The 20,779-nt window shown below is 36.1% G+C and overlaps 1 protein-coding gene across 1 annotated transcript in view; it reads right to left on the reverse strand.

Moving 5' to 3' along the window:
* The window catches only part of LOC129722694 (paramyosin, long form), a 50,724-nt gene that overhangs the window by 22,868 nt on the left and 7,077 nt on the right, over positions 1-20,779 (reverse strand). The window contains exons 3-6 of the mRNA XM_055676361.1: positions 3,611-3,697; positions 3,368-3,534; positions 1,261-2,260; positions 1,089-1,201 (exon numbers count right to left, since the gene is read on the reverse strand). Coding sequence (XP_055532336.1) covers positions 1,089-1,201; positions 1,261-2,260; positions 3,368-3,534; positions 3,611-3,697 — 1,367 coding nt within the window. The remainder of the gene's footprint in view (positions 1-1,088; positions 1,202-1,260; positions 2,261-3,367; positions 3,535-3,610; positions 3,698-20,779) is intronic.

Below are 20,779 nucleotides of genomic sequence, written 5' to 3' on the forward strand. Positions count from 1 at the left end.
TACATGCTTAGTGTCCCATTCAGATAAGCATTGTTGGTTGGAATTGCGAAGATTGTAAATTTATGTTCAAACAGTTCTTCCAATTTTGAAAGTTGGCTTGAAATTCGTCATCTAAATAATAAACACATTCAATTGGGGGTTTGCAATAGGTTTTTGCTATCCCGAGAACGATTACCCGGGAACCTTTTCCTGCGATTCACAGATCAGGCAACATAAATGTTGATTCTCGGGATCCCGAGATTGTTGAATTCTCCTGAAAATTTTTCATGATCACAACATATACCAGTGAAATAAAACAAAATTCTCTATCGAAACGCCAAGCTGACTTCATCAAACCGTATAACAGCATTCACCTGACCTACACAGTTTTTCAATTGAAATGGCTCCAAATTACCTAAAAAATTCTAAACATTCTTCCACTAGTGAAGACTTTTCTTTTTCAAGATATTTTCTGTTGTCGTCAAAAGTTCACACAGGAAAGAAACCTTGATTTTACATTAGGTCTCCTTTCTTGTTTATATAAGTTTATAGTCGAGTAAAATTGAGGAAACTACGCATTTCGCTCAACCTGTTGTGAAAGTAATTAATATATAAAAAACAACATAAACAATATAAAATTAACAAGGTTTCGAAATGAAGAACAGCACATAAACTTTTTTTTCTAGTATAATTGAATGGATTTTTTTCACTGCTATGATGATTTTCGGATGGACCATGTTCCACTTCTGTTTCTGTTTTTTTCAACACCCTTTATAACCCGAATATAATAAATTCATTTTGGCCAAGAGATGAATGTCAAGAAAATATATCACTTTTCGGTGAAACTATTGTATATAATTGGAGCTGAATTTTTCGCAATAGAGCTCTACGTAGCATATGTAACTTTCTCCAGTCATGAAATGTAGGTACCCTATGAGCAACATTATCGACAAAGCGACAAGGCTCAAAACTTTTTAATAGAATTGCGTCTGAGAACAATTTTACGGGTTCGTTCTACTAACAATAATTCTGACAAACATTATGAAGAAGGTGTTTGGAATGTAGAAAAAAATAAGGTGTTTTTCTTTTGGAGTAGTAAAAGTACTTACCGGATGACTTCGATCTCCTCTTCCTTCTCGAGCAAACGGCGTTCGGTGTCGTGACGGAATTGACCGTATTCACCGGCCAAAGCTTGGGCACGCTTCTCTTCGGCTTTACGTCCCTACAATTGGATTGAGAATTAATTAAGCGATCGCAGAGAAAAACACAAAACAAACATACAGCTTCGGCTTCCTTGTAGGCAGCGGTCAGTTCTTCGCGCTCATTCTCCAGACGACGCAGCTCGACTTCATAGTCATGAAGGCGGCGTGTCAGTTCGGTGACGGTGCTACGGGCCTCGTGCAGATCCTTCTGCAGCTTGTTGTTATCCCGGGACAACTGGTCCTTCTGTTCACGGGTGGCATCCAACTCGTGGCTCAGGCGCTGGTAGTCCTGAGTTCTCTGTCTCAGATCGCGCTGCGACTGGTCGTACAGGGTAATGGTTTCCTCCAGACGGGTCTTAATTTCGATATTGGTTTTCTCGAGAATTTCGATACGTTTGGTGTATTCGCGAATACCATTGTTGGCCTTCTCCAGGTCGATAATGAGAATTTCGATTTCACTGGACAAACGACTCTTTTCCTTTTCCAGTTTGTTCAATCGAACCTGGAGAGATTCGATGTGCTCTTCCGATTCCTGGATACGAATAGTGTATTTGCGGCGAATTTCCTCACACTCTTCGTTACGAGCCATCACTTCGGCTTCGTATTTTGATTTGTAGGTTCCAGCTTCCCCATTTGCCTTCACCAGTTGTCGTTCCAGATCCATACGAGCCTCCGATTCCTCTTCCAGCTGCAGCCGAACGGACTCGAGCTCAGTTTCGATCTGGTGCAGTGTGGACTCCAGCATGGAACGGCGGCGGTCATCCTCTTCCAGGCGGCGTCTGGCTTCCTCAAGCTGTGAGTTCAGTTGTGTCTTCGAGAAGCTGATGCTTTCGATGTTGATCTTCAGGTCCTGCACCTGCTTAACCAAATCGATGTTCTCCTGGGATAGGCGAGTCTTGTGCGACGTGATGTCCACAATGGTGCGGTTCAGCTCTTCGACACGAATGTTCAGCTCCGTCACGTGCACTTCCAGCTTCTCAATCGTCTTAATACTGATGGACTTATCTTTCGACACACTCTCGATCTGAGACAACAGCTCGTAGATTTCGGCCTGCTGTTTGGACTTCTCCTTCTCGACCCTGCCGAAAATTAGATGAAAATTTGAAGATATCAAAAAATGCCAAATTGCCTTTCATGTATTGCTAACTAATTAACTGCTGGATTATGTCGTTGATTCGAAAACCAAGTTGACATTTGAAGTGACATTTTAGGAGGCATGTCACTTTTTTTAAACCAATCAGTCAGCACACGATAAAGCTACTCTATCTTGCGAAAAGTTCGAGTTGAATGGAAAAACTGCAATATGAAATTGAACATCTTATGGCAAAGGTCCAAAGCTTCTGAATTTCGGGTTAATTAACCGAATTCGACTGGAAACGAAAAAGAACATTGCATAATGTCTCCGGTTATTTAAGACGGACCTTTAGCGTGATGAGACCTGCGATGTTTTCGGTATTCGTTAACCAATACACAAATGCTATCAACAATACCAAACATTTTTTTTCAGTATCGTTCGTAGGTGGAAGATGACCACTTTGAGTGCGCTGCTAATTTTACACGCAACGGCTATATTTAGGTCTTAAAATTTATTTTGCACAGAACAGCACTCGCGGTGGTTTGTTTATGTTATTTTGTTTTTCTCCGCACACGGTTATAATGACTGCGATGATAATGATCGTCATCGTCACTTTATCAATCCGTCCAACGGAAACGGATCGTTCAAGAAGAAGAAGAAGAAGAAGGAAGATTCAACCGACTTGAAATGAAATTCGGTTCAAATCGGACGGTTTGTTCCACCCCATCGTCCAGGTTTATTTGAAGCAGAAAATGGCCGGTGGAAATTTATTAAATCAACTCGCAGCATATTTGTGCATACGGTCTACTCGGAGATGTTGAATACCAGTGTGACGTGCGCACTAAAGTTAGGTGGGTTGAACAGAAAGATTTTATTAGAGTTGTTTTGAGCTTCGCTGCTGTACTGTAATGTGACGAGTAGATACAGTTCTTACTTCTCGTCTCCGTGAGTATGGCTGAAATTTTTCCACCTACTTGCCAGCTAGGGGCTAGTCTCGTGGGTGTGCGAGATTGCATGCGGTTAATCTAGGTTAGGATGATGAATGATATATGGACGTTGCTGGCAATATACCTAGTTAGCTTTTGGTCGTATAAAACTGTTTTTCGCGCACCTTTGTTTCGCCTTGGTTAGAGACTCGATTTGCTCGTTGAAATCGTTGACGATTTCCTGGTGTTTTTTCTTCAGAATGTGGGCGGTTTCTTCTGATTCCAGGTGCACATCTTCGAGCAGCTTGCGCAGTTTGGTCAGTTCGGTGTCACGTTTGCGGTTGATTTCCAGCTACGACCGAACAGAAACGGCTCATTTAATTGCGGAAATGTTTAAAAGTCCACCGCTAGGCAGAAGCACTACTAACCTGACTTTCGGCGCCACCCTCGGCCTCATCGAGGCGCTCTGACATCTGGATTACTTGCACGCTGAGGTCGGCTTTTTCGCGTTCGATCTATACAATTGGACAAGGAAATAACTCTTTTAGTGTAATAAAGAAAATGATTCGGTCAATTTGTGATGTAATGTAACGATAGAAACTCTCCGAAATTTTGCAAAAAATGGAAATGAAACTATGAAAAAATCGATATTGCATTAAAAATGGAACTTTCAACAAAAAATCTTGATTCAATAGAAATTTAAATACAAAAAATTGTTGATTTGTTGATCATATGAAATATTTTCATCTCCTGAAGTTTTTATTGTTCTAAAATCACGAAAATCGATGAACTTCTGACTGAGTTGTAACATTTTCAAGTTGTTTGTTAAAGTTTAAGCCCAATCAACTTTCTAGCCAATAACTAAGTCAATCATCAAGCACGGTTTTAGTTAGTAATCAGTACATGTATTAGGTTTCGTGTATTACATACACTACCCGGCATAAGTTTGGAATCGCTTTACTGAGTATTGCAACACCCAGTTTGAATATTGCAACACCTGCCGAAAAGTTTAGCATCACCTGGAATAAGCGGATATCTCGTGTTTTTGACAACCTAGAAAGTTGCGGTTTTCAGCAAACTTGTTCAGAAGGTCAAAGGCTACTGTATGGTGACCAATTCGGTGTGAAATTTCACCGCTATGTGGCGCTAGTGGGCACGCAATTCGTCGTATTTTGAACTTAACTAATCTCACGATTCCGACCTGCTAGAAAGTTACGGTGTTCAGCAAACTTGTTCAGGATGCTAAAGGCTTCTACATGGTAGACAATTTAGTACTGAATCAAACACAAGCTTACGTATTGTGTGTGATGATCAAATTGTCAACATTCAAATTGGTTTCACTATGTCATGTGTAAGCAATAAGTGTGAATGTAGTGATTTTTGAGCTAAACTAAGTTCGAAACGCTCAAAATTACATGCACACTAGCGCTGCGTTGCGGCTGAATTTCACACAATACTGTTCGCCAATTACAAGCCCTTGACTTCTTGAGTAACTTTGCTGAGAATCGCACCTCTCTAAATGGTGGGATTATTGAGCTAAATAGCGTTCAAAACACCCAAAACTTCATGGACACTAGCGCTGCGTTGTGACTGAATTCCGAACTGAACTCTCCTCCAATGAACCTGCTGAGCAACTATGCTGAAGACCATAACTCGCTAGGTTTTCAGAATCAAGAGATAGAGTTACATTGATCTGCCCATATCAAGTGATGCTAAACTTTTCGGGGTGTTGCAATATTCAAACTGGGTGTTGCAATACTCAGTAAAGCGATTCCAAACTTATGACGGGTAGTGTATACTATTGTCAAGGATCTGACCTATTATAACTGCATATGTGAGTAGGTGTCATCCGTTGAGTGAGTAGGTCAAGTTCAAGGTCACGCCAGCAGTGCTTATACTTGTTACTAAGTCTTCGAAACATTCGATTTCAACTCTATTGTGGTCTCCTTCTTTACTCTGTTGCTATCAATTAGAGGACGTCATCATTTAGAATTTTTCTCATAATAGAGAACCGATGAGAAATTAATGACGAAAGAAAATATTTTTATAACGGGTGACAACTAACATTTTGGATTTTTTTAAGGTTCTCTTACTCAAAAACAAACACGCCAGGAGAGAAATGAGAGTCTGTTTATGTTGGCTCTCTCTCCTCTTTAAGCCAGTATTTTTTGTTTTGTTTATGAATTGGTTCAAAATGGTGCAGTTATGTTTAAAACGGCGTCTAAACAAGCAGCCTTGTGCAAGCGCAAGTTTAAAAAGTTCACGCTAAACCATTTTGAAAGTGAAAATCTTCCGGTTTCGACTATGTATAATTTTTTGCAAATTTCAACAACTTTTCGCCAGGACGTTAGTGGAGGACCGACCAAAATAATGGACAATAAAAGGGTTTTGTTCTTCTAGTCTAGTGTACCAGAACGAATGTTTGAATAAAATTTCGCAGCAGCAGTTTACGGCCACCGAAGAACTGTCGTTCAAGGAAATCGGAAGGAAATGGTAATGCAGCAGTCACTAATATTTTTCAAATGAGCAACGAAACACCTCCAAGAATAAAGGCTTCGATCAGATGCTGTTTGAAAAACTAAAATAAATTCTGCTTGATTCAAAGGCTTCGAAGATATGGTCGAAAGCGGCTCTGACGGCATTGTATCTGCCGAACGGTTGCTCCCACAGAGAAGTGAATTAATGTAAAACCAGGTCTTGACAAGATACAGATTTCCGAATGTAATGATAAACATAGATCCCCAACCAGCAGAGAAAGGAATTAGATCCCAAGAGCCAGAAGATGATCGATTATGCTACGAATTGATACCGGTTTTGAGACGCATCGGCAAGCAATATTGTTATTGCAAGAGACGTTAAGACCAACGAAGAGTTTTTATATTACGCTAAGCTAAATTAAAGAGGCATGTCAAGTTACCTTGGTGATCCCCATCTTTCATAATCTAGAAAGGGGAGTATCAAACATCTAAAGTCTCTATTGAAGATTCGGATGATGAAGTGCTTTGAAGAATCGGAGGAAGAAGCAGCCCTTGGGGCGCTCCATTTGCAACGAACAAGTGAAGATAGTCCGGAGTCAACTTGCTTATTTCCAAACCGAATTTACCTCTGCTTAACCTCTGCTGCTGCAACTTATGCTTCTACAGATCCATCATCCGAAATTGAGAGGAAAGACGACAAGAGTTGTCCGTGATAAACTGCAATCCACGGAGAACAACCATGTGCGGCGGATGAAGAACCCTCCAGAACTCCGGAAACAATTTTCATGGATGTACCTGATGGCATCGAGGATCCCGATACAGTTTGCCGGTTACAAAAGTTTTTGCATGGTTTCAAGCAGGCTCCCAAGTGTTAGAACGAGAAGCAGAACCAAGTACTAAAGCTTGGGTTCAATAGATCGTGACATGACTATTGCTTATGCATCCAGATCGACGAGAGAGAGAGAACGAAAATGCCTACCTGTTATATAAGTCGATGACCTGATGGCCATGGGAATACAGCTCAAGACACGACAAAATAGAGTTTTTTGTGAAACACCCTTCCTTAAAATCAGTTTTTTGTCTATAATTTTGTCTGTAATGGTCAAAATGTTCTAAGTTTTTATTCATTCACTCAGCTTTCCTCAAGACTTTGTAAATTTTTTTGTTTTGACAATCACAGAAAAAGTTATAGACAAAAAACTGATTTTATGTAGAGGTGTTTCACAAAAAACTTTATTTTGTCTTGTCCAACGTACAGATAGGACATCGCAGTATTCTTTTTCTTTTAATTTTTTTCACAATTTTGCTGAAGGAAGTAATCTGCTATATTGAAAATCTGTAAAAACTTTTTTTTTTATTTAACTGTTAGGTGGATTGCTCGAAAAACCGAAAACGCCAAAAGTAAGGCCTTGTACATAAAAGTACATAAAATCAATTTTTACAGTCAAATCTTAAACGATCACGGTTTTTCGAGTTTGGACCACTGTGTACTGTGGGATTTTCAAATAAATCTTTCCGCCAGTTGTAAATGTCTTGAAATATAACCCTTGGAATGTGTGGAAACTATTTTGGAAGTTATTTCATAAAATGGTGATTGAAAAACATGCCTTATAATAATTATTTTGTCGTTTTTATATCATTTTTTTGTACTTTACGACCTTCCAAAAAGCATTACTCAAAAATGTACCGTACGATGATTTTGAAATTTCGACCAGAGATTCTGGATGTCATAACGAATCGGATGGTGAAGTCAGATTCTTTGGTGCATTTTTTTAAAATAACGGTCTGTGGGAGCACCGTGCACTGCGTGAGTTAAAAAGAAAACCTAATTTGGGTTTTGAGATTTCTACTGACAACGGCTTGAATTCCGATCCAGGCCAACAAAATAAGGACAAGAATGGTTGAATAACATAAATAAACTCGACATTAGTAGTTTCAAGCAAAAAACTGTTTGAAATTGTTTGAAATTTTGATGGATTTCCATAATTTCATTGGTTCATTAAATCAACGTCCAATTATTATAGCTTGAATTCACAGCAAAACGTTTCTAGATACCAAAGAAGAAAATAACTACAAATCTAGCATGAAATCATAGAACAATGTTTAGTCACAAAAATGTATTACTTTTTGACTGAATATGTTTTTCGAACCGCGTAACTCCAAGATAGTAGATAGTAATAACTCTATATTGCAAGAAAAAATATAAAAAAAAAATCAACAAGAGTAAACACCGAATAACTAGAACCAGAATAAAACGATCGAACTACTTTTAGCTGATTTGATGCAAATTTAATAATTAATTTTTATATTCAGTCCATTTAAGCAATATAGAAGGCGTTATGTAAGGGTTGAAATACGCATTTGCAAGTGATAAGTGAAAAGTGAAAAGTGATAGAATTAAAAAGTGAACTGAAATAAAAGTGTAGTGTAAAATTGTGAAGATTCTGTCAACAGCTCGCGTAAGAAATAATGAATTTTAAAATTATATTAAATGCAACATGAAACACAACACCAAAAGCTTAAACCGGAAAAAAAAGATTATAGCATTCATGTGAATTTTGGTGTCCCTAGCCATTACCGTTTTTTTCAGAGACTCAAATGAGTATCCTCGTAAACATAACGTTGATGCGATGAACCCGGCGTGCAATTTCGATACGACACTCTCACGTATGTTGTCGCATTTTTAAAATGGGTAGGGGCTACAGCTATAATCTTTCATTTTTTTCGGTTTGAGCTCTTGGTGTGCACCTGTAATGACCAGTATAATGTTCCACTCCAATAGGCGCTTTTGAAGTGCACTTTTTTATTTTGTCGAAATCGGCTTTTTTATGAGTTCGAATCATTGAATCGCATTTTCAATATCTTCTTCTATATGACAAAAACGCCAAATTGGATAAATCGCCGCTTTTTTACATTTCTTCGCAATTTTTTTTATTTCTCGTTATCCTGGGATTACCCAGAAAATCAAATTTTTATTCCCCGAACCCCTGGGAGCTGAAATGCTCAAAACGGCAGCGCACAGTGGGATGATATCAAAAGTGTGACATACATGGTTTAGTGTTTCGATGTCTGCCAGTTTCTCAGTTTTGTAAGTACCGTTTGCCGGGATGATATTAAGCCACGGGGGTGAGATTGAGCCAAAACGGAAAATGTTTGTATGTTCAATCACTTGAGATTTCTAAAACCTAATACCTCAAACTCAATACTTTATGAAACGTGACATATTTATTCACAACTTCAAATGGAATATAGATAATATCAGTGAACTGTTTCACTTAAATAGTGTTTCAAAGTACAGGGTGAAAAACATGCGCAAATAACGTTATCCAAAAGTGTCCCAGGGAAACCCACCCGATCAAGAAATCACATCAACTTACTGCTCAGTTGGTGCGTTAGGATATCGTCTCCAATGTGTTTAGGAAATATTATGCATTGAACCTGTGTTGGCTTATAAAATAATGTTTTTTCGAACTGTACACTTTATGAGCCCTTTTGGGGTGAGATTGTGCCAAGTTATAATGAACGGTACAGTAGTGTGCGGAATTCACATTCACGACAAAATTATATCAGTATACACCAAAACACTTGCATTGTTTACATAGGGTATTTTTTTTTCTTCACAGCATAGGGTATGTTGTCTAGCTATGATACTATTTGAAATAATGACTAAAAGCTTAAGAAGCTTACTGTTCTCAACTGTTAGATGGAAATTTACAATGATTGATATTACTTATGGAATGTAACAAAGTTTTGTACACCTATTCTATATAAATTAGAACTTTTGAAGCGAGGAAGGAGGGATGTGGGTACGTTTCCAGCGGTTTTGAGATCTCCAATGGAATATGTGGTCAATGACACATAATAATTGAAACGAAAAGTCTTCTCAGGCTTTATGTCCTAACGTTTTCCCTTTCTAAGCTACCTGGAGACGGTACTATGTGTAAAGAGACTGTCTATAAACCACGTTCTCATAACTGGTTACTCCAGCTATCGATTTGATTTGATCCAGTCATACATTTTTTTATAATTCATATGAAACGTAGTTTCTGGTCAACCCCCTACAGCCCCTTAATAGTCCACGTTGTTTATGGTCGACCCTATACTTACTGTTTTATCATTTTATTCCTGTGGATTATTCGTAGATGCGCTACTGTTTATTTACCAGGTATTAAATCCAACATTTTGTTTTAGGCACAATCTCACCCCATAGAAAGGGTGAGATTAGGCCAAAGTTCATTTAATTTTAGCAAAATTATAGTTTAATGTAACTTAACCATATTTGAGGCAGTCGTTAACTAAACATTTAAGTGTGCATTGACGTGATTTGGATCAAACTCATTGCCTAAATGTGTGCACTAAAATCTAAGGAACAAAAACATATCCTTTTTTGGCACAATCTCACCCCGGCAGACGGTACTTGAATTGGATGGTAAAATTTTTGGTTCTTAAATTGGATGGTAATTATTTTGGTTTTGGTTACATTAAAATAAAAAAATAACTTTTTCAGTTTTTGATTTTATTTTCTTCACATATAATTTATTTCTTGATGAACTTGATAATTTTTGTTTCGTGAGTTTGCAGAAGATCGAAATATTCTATCTCTTGATCTGACAAAGTTATAATATAAAAAACAAGAAAATCTTATCTTATCTTAATTTTTACATTATTCAAGTGTTCCACAAAGTTCAAACTAGTGTTAGTTTTTACATTTTTGTAGCAGAAAGTTTATCGCTATCTCTTAGTTTGAAGGATTTATATCTTTTTTTGATACTTTTTCCCTTCAATTGTGTTTATATATCATTGGCCGACAGGCAAACTTCGTCCCGCCCATTTTTTCTCGCATCATTAGTTCGAAACAAACTTCATTTTTCAATAGTTCTTTGAAATCTGGACCCAATTATCATGTTAGACTATTTTGTATCAGTATGTTTACGTCAATAACATTTATCTAACACTAATAAAATACCTAATGGCCCTAAAAAGATTCAAAATATCATCTGGGGTTAATTTTTGGTTTCTGTGTATCATCACGATTACAAAAATACCCATAGTCCAGGTCATTTCGGTCATTTTAGGCTGTGTTCAGAAACCGGAAGTCACCATCTTAGAATTCAAAATGATTTCTAAGGTCAACTGTACTGTTTCTCGTCTGTGCATCATCCAGATTCCTGAAATATCCGTATTTGGTGGTATTCGGTTGTTTTGTGATGTTTTCCAGAGAGCGAATGTTGCCGTCTTAGAATTCAAAATAGAATGTGGAGACAATTTGTCGCCTCTAGGCATCATTCCGATTCCGGAAATACAGATACTGAATGGTATTTGGTCATTTCAGGCTGTTTCCCGGTAACGGGAGGTCGTTATCTTGGATTTTAAAAGAGCATGTCTTGTCACCTTCTGATCTCTGGGTATCATTTCAGTTCCGGAAATACTCAATTCAGCCATTTTGGACTGTTTCCCAAAAATCGAAATTAAAAAACGATGTCCGGGGTTGATTTTTGGCTTCTGTGCATCATCCCGATTATTTTAAGCTGTTTTCGGAAAACGTTTAATATGTTTTTCATTTGTTAAGTTGGTAGAGGTGTCAAACCATCATTGCACACTGAGCCAGGAATGGAATCTAGCGGTACGAAATTATTAGCGCTCTCAGGGTTTGACCAATCGGTTTCCGATCTTCTACAAAGTTTCTTGGTATAGTTAGGGCTTCATTTTGGATGTTTGAATTAGTTCGGAATTTAGCCGCGAAGGTGACACTGCGATGCCAAAATCTTCCCCTTACACGCTAGAGCTTTGCGGTTTTCGACAAAGTTGTAGATCTTTCAGTTCTATGAAACTTCATAGAACACACTAAATTTCTCACTCCTAAAACACAGAGATCTACGAGTTTTTATAAAATTTGTCTGAAATTCACGTTTTATTGTGATAATTTTATGAGTTCACTCGAATTTATTTCTTACATCTTTTTTTTCCATAGACATTTAATAATTACGTCGTTTTCTTCCGAGTTCAGAAGTTTTTGAAGTACTTAAGTGAAAATAACACACAAAATTTGAAAAAAATACATAATTTTGTGAATTAGATATCTCATAGGTTAGCAAGTATTAGCATACCATGATTTTTTCAAAAATTGTCCATCAAAAAATCTTTATTTGCTGAAATTTTGAAAGATGTATTTTTTGTGTTTTTGTGATATCTCAGTTTGAATATAACCATAGGTTTCATGTAAAAATACAATTGCTATGTATATATTGCATGGAATACACGGTCCAGTACCATGGAACGCACAGTGGGGAATCACTGGCCATCAGCCAAAAAATTTTTTTTTTCGTTAGCTCTTTCATAATATTTTTCCTTTATTGCTATAACATTCAAGTGTCTCAATCCAAAATTTGGGCGCAATATCATGAAATCTGAATTTTTTATGACTTTTCAAAGCTTTGCGAAGTGACGTTTTTTGTCTATTTTTTTTGAAAAAAGGACATTACTTTGAAACGCTCTGTAGCTTTAATGAAAGCTTGGATTTTTTTGACGTCAAAGGAAAAGTTGTTGTAAATATTGTGCAAACCAAACCCTTTTCATTAGATATTGTAAAATTTGGTTATAGCAGGGCTGACATTAAAGAAAAATTAAAAAAACGTGATTTTTTGTAGAAAAGTAGCTTAAAAGTTTAGTTACCGTAGTTTGCCACGGTTGTGACTAGATTCAAAATTCAGGTAAAAACATAAGCTTTCAAATGCATACTGTCTGCTGTAGCGCGAAACTGCGCAAATTGTCACTTTAGTGAAAAAAGCAGATAGCAGATTTTTTTAGTTTTTATTTTTGAAGTTGAAATTTCATCCAGGATTAATTTTAATCATAACCATGATACCCAATTAATGAAAATTTATGATATTGTACTCAATCCGTAAGGATAAAATATGAATTTAGGCAAAAATCACAAAATTTATCAATGAAAAGTTTTAAAATAAGTGTTACACAAGAAAACAGTAAACAAATCTTTATGAAATTTTAATTTTGTCAAACTTTATCACTTTCTGCAAATTTAAAACAATATTAAAAACATTCAGCCTTTTTCAATTTATGATCATGAAATTCGCTAAACTGATTGAAATGTCAAATACTAGCAGCAAATTCATACCATCAAACTCCGGCCAACAATAACCCGTTTGAAGATTGCTTTTGCTTCGCCCTCGTTTGTATACAAAAGTGAAGCACACATTTCGCTTTATGAGAAAAAAAAACCACAAAGAACAGTCGTCGTCCTCCGCATCTTTTTGTATTCATTTAGAACGTTGCGTCATTCCAGTGTCTTGGTTTTCAAATTCATAAATTCGTTGAATTTTACTATGGAGCCTTCAACTTCAGCGGCGCCACCTAATTCAATGTCTAGTAAGTTGTCAATTCATGGTGTTATACGTGTGTTTAAATGTCCTCTTTCAACCATAGAAACCGGATTAGGAAGATAACATATATATATGAAACAATGAAGCATCGAAAACCACTAGAAGAAATGAAAATTGCAGCGAAAGACATGTTTCCTGCTGATAAGTATAATGAACTTCAAATTTTCTGGAAACAATTTTCAATTTCAATTTGTAATTAGTTTGTATTACTCAAGTTGTTTTAGTTTATTTAAATATATATATATATATATATATATATATATATATATATATATATATATATATATATATATATATATATATATATATATATATATATATATATATATATATATATATATATATATATATATATATATATATATATATATATATATATATATATATATATATATATATATATATATATATATATATATATAGGTGTGTTAAAAATCATCAAAAATCTATCCACGTGTTCTGTGGATGGCCCCTAAGAGCAATATCTTTTGATTAGTATTTTTTATCACGAATTTTCAGGTGAACAATTTCACCCCTCTGATCGTGGTGTACGTTTGTTTATTTCAATTAATAACCCGAATGACAACTGTTAAAGGGTCTATAAAATACTGTTATAACATTCGGTAATAGATATTAATTGCAATAAAATCGTGAAACAGTTTTGGCAGATCATCATCGAGTGTGGTTTATCGGCTACTACCGGTTGGTTTTGGGACGCAATGCTGGTCTAATTCTGGATAGAGGAAAACCTCTAAAATTACTTTTTTCACTACATTTTTCGATAGAAACCATTACTAAACGCACAAGGCCGGTGTTATTTTTGGAATCCTGTTTATACCATTATTGCCATTTCATCAGTCACCTTTAGCTCTCTCTGTTTACGACTATCTAGTATTTTTAAGCAGAAGTTCCACATGTATTTTTTTACGATTTACTCCTGTATTGGTGGTTCGACATTATTTGACAATATAACTCAGTTTTAATGGTAATTCCCCATTTTTCGTCAAAAATTCCTCGAGTAACGATGTGCATAAAATTAATATGCAATATATAATGTTTTTTATTTGTCTGTGAAATGACGTTTATAAGTGGAGGCTGTCGTCACTTCAGTTCGTTTGTAAATAGCAAAGGATGTACTATTTACAAACGAACCAAAGCTACCAGTCGCCGAGCAGTTGACTTAAGTTATTAAGAGGTGAAAAGTCTCCTCTCTAAAATAGCTTAATGCGATTTTCATGTCGAAATATTTTTCACATTAGGGTAATCAAAAGTCCTGATAAAATTCCAACTGCTGTGTTGAGATCTCGCAGCAAAATATCGTCCATAAATCATTCCACACGAAGAAATATATGAAAGCGAACCGCAATGACATCATGAATTGTCTAACAGCTTGCACCTTAATGCCAATATCGTCTTACTTCATTTCCGTCAGCTTTGAGATTCCCGAGGCCGTTGTTAGCGTGCCAGGCAAGCTGGACGCTTGTTCGCAGAAGCTCCACCCAGGAATGAACTAAAAATAAATTTTCCCGATCGCCACGTTCGCAACATTACACTGCATGGTTTCGCTAATTCGCCGCGGTGCGCATATGTTTCCACATATCAAAATTGACCGATTGGATTCGCATTGCGCCAATTCGTCTTTCGGTGAGTATCGATCACGAAATGTCACTGACGACAAGTTTATCGATTTCTTGACGTAAATTTGGTGCGAGTATTGTACAAATCAAAGTTTTTTTTTAAGTTTCCGTGAAGGGTCGTTACGTGCAGAAAAGAATTTCAATCTATAGACGTTGATGGAAAATTTCATTTCATAGTATGACGGTGTGTATGTACGTGTAGGTGTAAGAAATTACGAACATGTGCAAAACTTGTACGGTATGTGTCACGTTCCGTGTAGGCCAAGCAGCACCGTCATGAGCGCCGTGAATCACGGGGACTATTAAAATCTGTCTGATTCATCTTTGCGGCTAAACACTTTGAGCGCCGGGTTTCGCTATTACAATTTTTCCAAAAGTATCTTCCTGTTGATTTGCGGCGTTATTATTTCTCGTCTGGTTTTTCGGTTGACGGCGATGTAATCACCGCCGCACTAAACACAATGAGAGTGAAGAGCAGCGGAGAGATTTCCGACAAACTTGAGTGTGAAAAATAATATTATTTTGAAAGAAAAAAAAAATCCTATTTTTAAACCTCATCATCATCGCTGAATGAATACCAGTTCAAGCGATTCGTGATTTGTATGGCATGTCGCCGCCGCAGTTCGCGACCACCGAGACTAAATTTCTGATTGACACTCATGTACTAATCCTGCCGACTTTAGAAACATGACCTAAAAATAGGCTAGGTTGTCCAACATGGCAGCACGGTATTCAAACTACTCACGACCAAAACAGAGAAGGTAGTTCCGAATGACCACCTGACTCGAAAGATGTTCTGAATGGCAGCTTATCATCAGCTTGAACGTTTCAGTGTTGGCAAAAGGGAGCATAAGATTTAAAACGACATTTTTCATTTGAAAATGGCTGGCTTGTAACTTTGAAGAAAGCAAATCGATGAGAGTCAAACTTTCCACAGTAGAATTATCTGCTTATTTGTTGCAGCGTACTTTAGGATACGTGTGAAGATTATTTCCACGCTCCATTAAGCTTAACACGCAGGCAAAGCGGCTAATGAAAACAAATCATCAACATTTTGTGAAAACACTTGAACGAGGTGGCAACTAGCAACCTCTCGAAACAATTAAACCCGTTGGTTGCACCCGCTTTGAAAAATATAATGCACACTAGTCAGCACATGCAATCTTTGAGCGCAATTTTCCATGGTTTTGAAAATGCGAGCCTTACCTGAAGCTGTTCAGTTTCTCCTAGGAGTTCTAAATTTAAACAGTGGCAGGCGGTACGAAAATTCATTTCACCTGTGTTGCTTGTGAAAATGCCAAACAGTTGCAGGGATTGGCATGTTATTACGTGCATTTAGATGTTATATTGTTACAAGGTATAATATTTTTATTGGATATTGTTACAGTGGTTATTTTTTGCATGGCGATATCACTATCTACAACATTGCCGAAGGCATCACACCATTACAATTTTCTACGAATTTTAACTTTCATGATTTCCATTTTCATTTATTCTTCTTTTTTCAAAAAAAAAAAAAAAATAACTACAGCATCGCAACCGAAGATATTACATTAATTAAACGAATTATTCTAACTCTAAACATATATTTTAATCTTCAAAACCAACTTTACACAGGAGCCGTTTCAAAAACTAGTCGTGATTGATTAAAATACTAATAATATGATATGACATCCTTATCTATAGGAATAATAATGGTCGATCAAAGTCGTTTCCCTATGTTGTTTGGATTGCGCTGTAATAAATGTTATCAATGATTTTATGACGATTGCAGCTCAAACAATTGAGAAAAAGTCTTCTCAACTGCTTAAACGAAAGACAGGTTATATGTATTTTATGTATTATATTCCACAGCGACGTATGCAGGATATATTTCTAGTACCTAAGTAAACTTTTAGACTCATTTACATTTTAAGATTTTGTTTTCGAAAAAGTTCTTTGGATTTTTAGCTTGCTAGAGAAAGCTTAAGCTCGAGATGGAAGATTTGTCAAATATTGCGAAATTGCAAAACATGTATTTCACCTGAACCCATTATAAGTTTGAGTTAATTTCGGCCTGTTTTTCGCGAAAATTAGAAACCTATTTCTTTAAAATTTGGAGAAAAATTCTAGAAAGTTGTATGTGATTCAATCTACCTTTTCGACTCAGTTCTTTTTTAACATTGTAAACTTTTCTTTATCGATGGTTAGCAAGAGAAATAAAAGAAGAAAATAACATGTTTTTGGGCATGCTTCATTTAGCTGACCTACAGTTGAGTCGTGTATCTGGTTACTTGTGGATTGGTCATTGACTACCTATAGCTTCATAGTTTGTGATTTGTGACAGTATATCTTTTGAAGAATACCTAAAGGTTAGTTTACATCTCAAGATTACCTGTTGGCAAATTAGTATTTTTTTCAACTTTTGACGAAGAACTACGTTTTTCAGGAAGTTCGGCTACATGCTCGGCTACATAGGGATGTAAAATTAAAAGCTAAAACCGGAAAAAGTGAAAAATATGTCCAATTTCAAATGCTAATGAATCGGTTAGTTGTTTATGCATTTCCTTCGTTTTTGCAGCAATAGGTTGGAAAATCTTCCAATAATATTCTTAAATGCAGAAAATTGTAATTTTATTATTCGAACTCTTGTACTATTGAAAAATGTCAAGCCTTGTCAAAACGCAAAATTCAACCTCTGATTGGTCGTTATATGATTGCTTTCTCATGCACGGGATAATAGACCCAGTAATTCGGAATGTACTATTTGACCTATATAAGAGCCTGTTTCAGCTGAAACTGCTCAAATTAGTTCTAGACAGCGACAACAACAGTCCTCACTTAGCAGTAGCAGTGGCAGCGGATAGAAGCAGCAGTTGTGGAAACAAATATCAGCAGCAGCAGCTTGTGACAAGTTATCACTGGCAACGGATAGCAGCAGTTGCAGCGGGTATCTGCTACGATAGTGGTAGCGCCAGCCAATGCTGCGGCACTTCCTTTAGTTAAATGCTGCCTTTGTGCGGTAGTGGGCATCTTTTCATCCAATGAAAAGTTGCCTCATTTGATATCAAAGATGTGGTCAGCATCTTATCCGATATTGAATTAAATAGCAAATTGTCCTTTTCAGGATAAACTAAATGCCTAATTGAAGAGCTAATATTTTCTCTTAGATTAATTACACTTTTAAATAATGAAACAGTTAGAAATTTGACTTCATCTCCATGCCTCAAAACGTACTGAATTATTTTTTCCTTCAGTAATATGCAACACCTGAACATAATCGAGCCTTGAAGATTGTCAACCCTTAATGTGGAAAGAAATTATACTATTGAAAATGATCAATCATTGTTGAAACACAAATTTCGATTGATCTGATTGGCCGTTCTTTCATTACTTACTTAAGCACAGTCGACAGAATTAAAGACCTAGCAATTTGGAATGTGCAATTTGGACTATATAAAAGCCTGTTTTAGGCGAAACTGCTCATATTAGTTCTAGAGAGCGACTACAGCAGTCTTTACTTAGCAATAACAGCAGATAACAGCAGCAGCGTAGCGGATAGCAATGACAGCGGATAGCAGCAGCTGCTGTGGCACCGGATAGAAGTTGCAGCGGATATCAGCAGCGATAGTGGTAGGGCCAGCTGATGCAACGACACTTTCTTTAGTAAAAGATGCTTTGTGCAGTAGCGAGCAGCATCACTAGTAGATACATTAGCCGGCACTTCCTCTAATGAAAAGTTGCTGTATCTTGACGAAACACAAACGTTTTGGAATATTGGTGAGAATATTTTCTCGTTTTGCGCTAGAAATAAAAGTAAAACGTTATTTTAATCTGCATGCACTCTGACTGTTGGATTTTTTTGCGTTGTATAGTGTTTGTTTCCTTCCTGTTCAGTGTTGTATGTGCAAATTGAAATTCGGTAGCACTTCAACTTCCTTTTGCACAAAATTTAAAACATAATCATTACAAGTTATGTAACAAACAACCTTATGTAGTGGCTTTGCATACAACCCTTGTGATTTTTTCAATATCACATGAATGAGTTTAAAACCCTATTAGCTCTGTTTTTAAATATCGCAAGGCTAATTTGGAAAGATATAAAACTCATATTGAGAATTATTTCAATAATGAGTTAGATTTGCAAAATGAAGTGAATATTGATTTCGCTTTGGAAGCATTAAAATGTGCAACTATTGATACCAGGAATTATTCTGTTCCAAACGCTCAAGTTAAATTTGATTCACCAACAATGGACGAAAATTCAACTTCTTATTCGTTTAAAAAATGTTCGCAGACGTCAATATCAACGTTCCAGTGACGCTGTTCAAAACTGTTTGAAAAGATTTATAAAAAGCATTATACATAGATGTACTCTTCTGAGAAATCAAACATTTGTGACCAACAAAGAAAAGATTCAAACTATATTCAAACCCCTTTTGAAAGCTGTCGAAGATTCTCAAGAAACCTTCAAATCCTATTCCAGCAATAAAAAATGGTGATCATGTTCTTGTATCCAATGAATAAAAAGCTCAAAGACTTGCTCAGCAGTTTGAGAGTGCGCATAATTCGAATTGAAAGTATGTGAGCTGAATTGATTAAGTAACTCGTCATTGTTATCCTATTTCCACTACGTAGTTTGGCAATATGAAAGCACTATGTGACGGTGGATTTTTCAACATTTTAATTGAACATTTTCCTGAGAGCGCAATGCATTACTTAGTGAAAATTTCCAATAATTGTTTCAAAATTGCATATTTTGCCAAATTATGGAAAAATGCAAAAAAATGCTCCAGTTTTGAAACCGGATAACAATCCAGCTGAGGTTTCAAGTTATCGTCTAATCAGTTTGCTTTTTTTTAAATAAGTAAACTGTTTGAGAGAATCATTCCTAAGGGAGACCCTTCTTTCTTTAGAAGGTTGAAAAATAATAAATTTTCTTGATTCGTTTTTCGGATGTTTAGAGTAAAGTGAAGTGTTCAGGTATTTTGCCAATCAATAAGGTATATTTGAAGATGTATTTTGCATGTCGTGGAAATGAAATTTTGTTGCATGTAAATATGGATTATCTAACTTGCTACATAACCGTTTTTCGATATCTGAATTTTAAAATTTTTTATGATTTTTTAAATAATATATTTCCATGGAAAAAAATAATTTTTTACTATAATGGTCGCCATTTACGGGTTTTGAAATTTTTAAAAACGGCTCAAACAAAATTTCAGCCAAATCGGTTCAGTAGATGCTACTAATTTTGAGAGAGCATCCACGTTTCCAGCTTCCAACAACGTAATATTCACTACACTTGCATCCACGACATGCAAAATACATCTTCAGATGTACCTCGATGAATAAACAAAATACCCTTACTCTTCACTATACTTTAAACATCTGAAAAAATCACGAAAATTCATTATTTTTCGACCTTCAAGAGTAGAGTCCCCCGTTATCAGAATGATGGCATACATCGATGAAAATTTAATTTTTGCAGATGAACAATTTGGATTTCGCCACGGGCATGCCACTACTCATCAATTACCCAGAATTACCAATAAGATACGCTTATACGCTAACAATCTGAAGGCTATTCAACTGGATCTGCTCTTCTACACATAGAAAAAGCATTCGACAGTTTTTGGCATAAAGGTTTGCTTGCAAAATTGTTCTTATTTTCTCATGCCAAACAAAAATCACGTTATCAAGATGAATGGGGTTATTTTAAATTGGTCTGACAAGGTTAAGTTCTTTGAACGATAAAAATACTTATTTTCAAAGAGCACGTTGAGAGTTTACAAGCAAAGTGCATCAGATATACAAGAGATTTATGTTTTCTCATTAACAGAAATTCTCAACTTTGTTTGAAGAATAAATTTTTAGACCAGCAATGCTTTATGTTATACCTATCTGGTTAAGTTGATGTTTAACAAAAAAACGCTTCAAAGGATTCAGTATAAAATTCTATGTCAAATAAAATTATTACCAATTTTCGACAATTCGTTGCAATCCTCAATTGCTACTCCTAATAACCAATGAGTTGGCCATTAAGTTAGTTGTAAGATGACTTCTGAATATTCCAATATAGTTCTTAAAACACTGACATACTG

Source organism: Wyeomyia smithii, chromosome 2 (genome assembly GCF_029784165.1).
Source record: "Wyeomyia smithii strain HCP4-BCI-WySm-NY-G18 chromosome 2, ASM2978416v1, whole genome shotgun sequence".
NCBI lineage: Eukaryota > Metazoa > Arthropoda > Insecta > Diptera > Culicidae > Wyeomyia > Wyeomyia smithii.